The following is a 7,136-nucleotide window of genomic DNA, read 5'->3' as shown; positions in this document are numbered from 1 at the left end:
TTGGCTCAGTCAGGTATTACCAATTATTTAGTAAGTCAACTGAGGGCAGATCTGTTTTGGGCAGTCCTACTCACATGTCTGGTGGTTGGTGTTGGCTCTGGATAGGCCACACATATTTCCAGCGGGTGAGCCCTAGCATTTTCACATAATAATTGTGTTCCAAAAGCAGAAGGAGGGAAGGCAAGCTCAAATGTACAAGCATTTTCCACCTCTCCTTGTATCATTTTGCAAATGATACAACAAGGGAACCATGACTCCCTAGTCCATTATTGAAACAATCTGTTATGACTTCTATTGTTAGTAACCCTAGGAAAACCCAAAGTACTGAAACAATCTGTTATGACTTCTATTGTTAGTAACCCTAGGAAAACCCAAAGTGCTGTGGAGACATGTAGGGTGACAAAGCTTTTGATTCAGCTAGAAATTTTTGGTTGCACATATGAGACACCTATTTTCAACTTGTTAGAGACAATAGACTCTGTTGGTTGAGGTGAGACAGAAAGTCTGATGGTAGGGCTGGTGCTTGGTACACTATGATTCAGAAATTCGTGTCACTTTTTTTTTTTTCTGGTTCCACCTGCCTAAGAATTTCTAGGTTCTACTCTTCTCAGTATGACTTTTTATCCTCATGCTGGCTCCCTTTATAGTAGCAATACTTGTGACAGCAGTTCTGTATATAATATCCTTGTATAACATCAATGAGAAGAAGGAAAGTAGTCTGGTACCTAGGGTTTTCAGGAAAAATTAAGATCTGCTTGTTCTCATAGGGTCATTTTCAAGGCACTACGGTAGCTAGACAAACAGAACATGCTATGTGAATAATCCTAGACTACATCATTTAATCTTGTAGTCAACTGTAAGATAAACCTGTTTTTTTGTTTGTCTATTTGTTTTGCCTTGTATGGTTTATTATGAGAAAGGAGAAAAGGTGCTGAGCAGAATAAAACAAAAACTGAAACTAAAACAATGCATGTTTATTACAATATGTATACTTTTTGATAGCCTAGTTTCCACAAGCATGCTTCTTCCTCTACGTATGCTTTTTAAAAATCTTTAAAATTATATTTAAAATAAATTGAGATACAATTTATGTATCATAACATTTATCCTTTGAAATAGTACACATTTTAGTATACAAGCTTTTGAAAATGCTCAAGGGTGCATAGAACATAATAAATAACTCTCAAAAGGCAAACCCAAAGTGCATTTTCCTTCAAGTCCAGGAATATTGGATAATGTTGAATTACTTTTATTAGTTGTAGGTGCATCTTTCCTCAGATATGGAAGTTATTATTAAATAACATTGGCCACATCCAACACACCCAATATACTATGGTAGAGAGAGAAGGTGATAATGAAAATGACTTCATTTCATTTCATTATTCCATGTTTGGAATAATAAGGAAAATAATGTATAGCAGTTACTAGTCCATAAATTGTGTCATGTTCTAACTGGAAGGCATAGCAAGAATTAACTGAACAATGAGAACACATGGACACAGGAAGGGGAACATCACACTCTGGGGACTGTTGTGGGGTGGAGGGAGGGGGAGGGATAGCATTGGGAGATATACCTAATGCTAGATGACGAGTTGGTGGGTGCAGCGCACCAGCATGGCACATGTATACATATGTAACTTACCTGCACATTGTGCACATGTACCATAAAACCTAAAGTATAATAATAATAATAATAAAAGAAAAATAAATAAATAAATAAATTAAAAAAAAAAAAAAAAAAAAAAGAATTAACTGCCCAACTGGAGTGAATCAATTGGCGGCCAATCCAGGTTCCCGTGGTTTTGAAATTTGGGAAATAGTCTTCATCTTGTCAGAGTGCACATACATGAAATGGGCACTAAAGCTTTCCACCACAGGGATTTGTACAAAACTAACAGTTCACTTCTTGGTGAAAATGGGAGTGTATGTCCCTTGAGATCTTCTGAGGAGCTAAGCAATCATAAGCTGTTGGACAGACTTGGTGTTTCTTTGGCATTGGAGGAGCTTAAATTATTGGTATTTTGCAAAAGCACAATACATGCAACCATGAAAAGCTTTGTATTAGGTGATGTCACACAGTAAAAATAATAGGCATTATTTTAAATTTGTGCAAAGCAATTCTAATAAAAATACTAGCACAGGTAAAATCTATGTTAAATTTTTAATAAATAAACACTATAGTAAATATGGGACTTTACCTTAAAAGGTAGTTGAATGTAATGGTTGGTAGGAAAGGGCTGAAGATGCTGAGTTGTGGCGATAAGGGTAGTTTCAAGACAACATATGCCAAAACGAGCCAAGAGGAAGAATTCTGGATGAATCAGTCTGGTTTCATGATGTTGTAATGCTCTACGGTTTCCTGCATTCTTCTCTGATAGTGCTCTTTGCTATTACTTGACAGTACAAAATGTTACATGAAGGGAAAAAATGATAAATAAACTAAAGACTCCCATGTTATCTTGACAATATATCCCCATTCACTTATCATTTGTGAGCCAAGTCATTACAGAAGCAAAGCTGAAGATATTTTCAAGTCAGATTCAGAAATGAATCTGAGGACTTGTGATATGACATCTAGCTCTTTTCCGGTGCTTTATTCAAACCTCTCATTGGTAACTGTCTTAGACTTGATCATGAACTGGAGACAATTCAAATAAGGGGCGAGGTGTAGGGATGCACCTTTAATCTGCCTTGTGTCTCCAGAATGGATCCCTCCTGCTCTTTTGTAAACTGGAGTCAATCTTTACTAGTTGTAGCAGGGGATGCATCATGAAAATTATTTACTGTGGTACAGTGCCTGAGTAATCAAACCTATTGTGGAGTCCCATATCCCATATTATTTCTTACTAGAGTTCTTTATTCTAGACTTGCTTTCATTAACTTTAACTTGCAATATACAAAATTGACTTTTTCAAGCTTGCAAGGCTGCAGATTACCGATTTACAGGAATTCTGAGAAATAATTTAATATCTTTTCTTTTTTCTGTGTGAGTCAGTTTCAAGTAAGCTTTATTTTTCTCTATTATATGACCATTTTGATGGCTATAGAAAGCTACTTAGAGTCAACCACCCTAAAATTTTTCCACTGTGTCCCCTAATCCTGTAGTTTTGCTAGACACAAATCCTGCATTCTCAACACAAGCCTGGTGGCAGTTTAACCATTTGTTCACTACAGTATAAGAAATTCTCCTTTCTTACATTGGTTTGTACAATTACAATTTTTAGATCTGTCACCTCTTTCTGCTACTCTTGGTAGAAATTTCTCATGAATAAGTATCTTTTACTGGCAAGTTACCAAAAAAATCTATATTGGTGTAAGAAATACATCAATATACATACAAATACTCCAAATAAATTATTGACTGAGTTCATATAACTTGTGGAATTAACCTTTCTCATAGTTTGATCCAGAGGTCCATGAGGCAATAAGGGTACTGTTTCTATCTCTGTGTGACTCACTGAGCTGTGTGCTCTAACCTTATCTGTGTGCTGACCTGGTACTCAGGATAGTTCCTTCGCTGATAGAAACTGTAACCATAGCAGTGTTAGACATTACTTTTTCACACCATATCGGAGAAAGAATGTACAATGTATCAGACTTCCAGAAGAAGTCTTGATTAACTCTGATTGGCCTGATTTAGATCACAACCCTGAATTAAAAACACTGTGGATTGGGTAATAGAATGCAATAATTAACAGTTTGGGGGTTTTGAGGTTCTCCACTGAAATTAGGAATGGAAACAACTTTCCTGAAACATTCAATTTGATTAAGTTGTTCACTGGGTGTTTTACCTTCAACCCCAAAGATTAATGTAGGCTGAGAAACAAAGCAAGAGGCATTTGTCAGACATTACCAATAGAAACAAATGACATGGGCTTAGAGAACAGATGAATATTCTTGACTTTTACATCACTCACTATTCTCCCAAGATGAATGGTGTAAACTGTACAGTGTGTTTTTACATTTCATTTATATTTACACAGAACAATTTATTCACATATTCAAACTTTCATACAGGCAATTATTCATTCGTTCATTCATTTATCAAATATGTTCTGTGCATTGTGCAGCATGATTATTGTATTTGGTGCTTGTGGTGTGGGAAAGGGATGGCTAAAACAGGTATTATCTATTTTTATGCATTTATGATCAACATAGGATTTTATTTTTCCTAAATGGCATAATGATGTATGTATTATCTTGCAAATAGTTTTTAAATTTTTTTTTTTTTGAGTTGGAGTCTCGCTCTGTCGCCCAGGCTGGAGTGCAGTGGCGTCATCTTGGCTCACTGCAAGCTCTGCCTCCTGGGTTCATGCCATTCTCCTGCCTCAGCCTCCCTAGTAGCTGGGACTACAGGCGCCCGCCACCTCGCCCGGCTAATTTTTTGTATTTTTAGTAGAGACGGGGTTTCACTGTGTTAGCCAGGATGGTCTTGATTTCCTGACCTCGTGATCCGCCCTCCTCGGCCTCCCAAAGTGCTGGGATTACAGGCGTGAGCCACCGCGCCAGGCCAGTTTTTAAAATTTTTAATATCCTTCCATTATAAAAGATCAAGTTCTATATCATTTGATAAGTACTACATCTTATGCTGTAATTCCCTAATTGACTTACACGTTGCCAAGTGATGTTCATTTGGTTATTTTCAGTCTTTTACTATTACAAAATGACTACAATGAGTATAATAATTGGCAAGTAGGTTCTGGCATAAATCCCTAGATGTTGATTTCTAGGTGAAATCTTATATGTACTGTTAGTAAATATAAATTGCAATGTTTTCAAGTAAATTGTGCATTAACGTGTATGTTTTACTTTAAGTGTTAGCATACTGGCTAATATTGAACATACAAAAAATTTAGTTTGTCCAAATATGATGGGTGAAATGTATATCATGACTTTAATGTTTAAATCTATGGCTAATAGTGAAGTTGTGCATCCCTTCCTACTGCTATAGGTAATTTTATTTTCTAGTAAAATAAATATCTAATATTTTCTTGGTATTTATAGTAAATTTGTTGCCTTTTTTGATTCATAGAAACTTCCTACATATTTATGATATTAAGCCTTTCATGTTAACTGTACCATAAAGCTATTCTTTTACTTATGTTTTCTTTTTAATATTTTTCCTCAAATTTTCTCTTTTTGCAGTAGATATTTTAGTTTGTTAGTTAAATCTGACTTTTTTTCAGTGAGGGAAGGAATTTGTATCTTGATTAAGAGTGAATTCTCATAGACCAGGTGCAGTGGCTCACGCCTGTAATCCCAGCACTTTGGGAGGCCGAGGTGGGTGGATCACTTGAGACCAGGAGTTTGAGATTAGCCTGGCCAACATGGTGCAACCCCGTCTATACTAAAAATACAAAAATTAGCTGGGCGTGGTGGCGCATGCTCGTAGTTTCAGTTACTTGGGAGGCTGAGTCATGAGAATTGCTTGAACCCGGAAGGTGGAGGTTGCAGTGAGCCAAGATGGCACCACCACACTCCAGCCTGGACCACAAAGTGGGAATCTGTCTCCAAGGGAAAAAAAAAAAAAAAAAAAATGACTTCTCATAGAAGTTGGGAAAAAAATGACTTCACACCCATATTTTAAAATTATCAGAGAAAATCAACTGGAAAGAAGGAAAAAAGAGTGGTTTAATCCGGTTAAGGATTAAAAGTGATATATTTTGTCCATCATAGAATATTATTCAATAATTAATTTCTCAGTAAGTAAATTAATAAAAATTAATGATTAAATGGCTGTGCAGTCAACTTGATTGCTCTATAGACTAAGAATTTACAAAGTTGGTTATTGGCTTTATGAAAAATACAAAGCAGATCTTTTGTATTGATTTATCAACTTAGGTACACTTTACTTTTTTAAGAGAAATGCAATTTTTTTGAGTGAGTCATGAAAGGCTTGTTTAACTTCTTATTCCCAAGACAATATATGAAAGGATTCAACATAGGTGATATGGATGAAATAAGCACCGACACACCTTTATTAATGTTTACCTCTTCTTTTGCAGATGGCTTGATATAGATGAAGATGCAGCGGCCATAAGTGATGGAAACCACAGTAATATGTGAAGAACAGGTAGAAAAGGCTTTTTTCTTTTGTTGAACAGAAGGGGAATTTTAGAATTGTTCTTATGATATATCTGTAGGAGAGAACTACACATACAAGAGTGATAATAAAGGTTAATACAGCAGAGGCTACAACCATCTGCTCAATTAATGATGTGTCTGAGCATGATATTTTCAGAATAGGCAATGCATTACAGCCAAAATGATTGATGACATTAGAGGCACAGAATTCTAGATGAAAACCTAAGCTAAGTGGTGGGAGGATAATCATAAGTGCTGCCATCCAACAACAAATAACCATTGTTTTGCACACTTTGTTGCTCATGATTGCCATATCATGCAAAGGTTTGCAGATGGCCACATAGTGATCATATGACATGGTAGCCAAAAGAAAAAATTCAGTTACCCCAAAGAGGTCTGCAAAAAATAGCTGAATGACACATGCATTATATGTTATTATTTTGTTCCCAGTTGAGATACTGTATAAGAATCTTGGAACACAGGTAGTTGTAAATGAGATTTCTAAGAAAGATAAATTTTGGAGAAAAAAGTACATGGATGTTTTCAGGTGGGGATCCAACATGGTGAGAGTGATGATGGTCAGGTTCCCTGTTACACTCAACATGTAGGTGATAAATAGAAACATGAAAAGCAGAACCTGCAGCTGAGGATCTTCTGTCAATCCCAGAAGGATGAATGTTGTTATTGCTGTGTGGTTTCTCATTACCAACTTCTGGATTTTTCCAAAACTGCATGTAAATGTCAAAGAAATTTGAACTGCAGCATTCAATAAAGAAAGCAGCTAATGATGAACACTCTCATGCATGTTTCATTTATCCAACATCATAGGTTTTACTTGTTGATCTGCAGAAGTTTATAGTGAGAATATAAATAACATATATGTACATGTTTTAGTACGTTGAGCTCCCTTGATCTATTTATACAAAATGGCCAAATAAGATTATTTTATAAATTTTAGTCAACGAACTATAGAATAACTTTTCTTTATTAATCTTCTATAGTAATTAATTTATAGTGTATTAAACATTTTAACTCATTCTGAGTTGTGCCTT

At 35.6% G+C, this 7,136-nt stretch overlaps 1 protein-coding gene across 1 annotated transcript; it reads right to left on the bottom strand.

Moving 5' to 3' along the window:
- Positions 1 to 5,848: 5,848 nt before the first annotated feature.
- On the bottom strand, positions 5,849 to 6,787 carry LOC100433452 (olfactory receptor 6C68). The gene is given in 3 exon segments (XM_003778055.2): positions 5,849 to 5,910; positions 5,913 to 6,108; positions 6,110 to 6,787. Coding segments are annotated over 3 exon segments (936 nt in total).
- Between the last annotated feature and the right edge of the window lie 349 nt (positions 6,788 to 7,136).

Source organism: Pongo abelii, chromosome 10 (genome assembly GCF_028885655.2).
Source record: "Pongo abelii isolate AG06213 chromosome 10, NHGRI_mPonAbe1-v2.0_pri, whole genome shotgun sequence".
In the NCBI taxonomy this organism is placed as follows: Eukaryota; Metazoa; Chordata; class Mammalia; order Primates; family Hominidae; genus Pongo; species Pongo abelii.
Note: the sequence above shows the minus strand (reverse complement) of the source record. Positions and strands in the feature narration are given on the sequence as shown.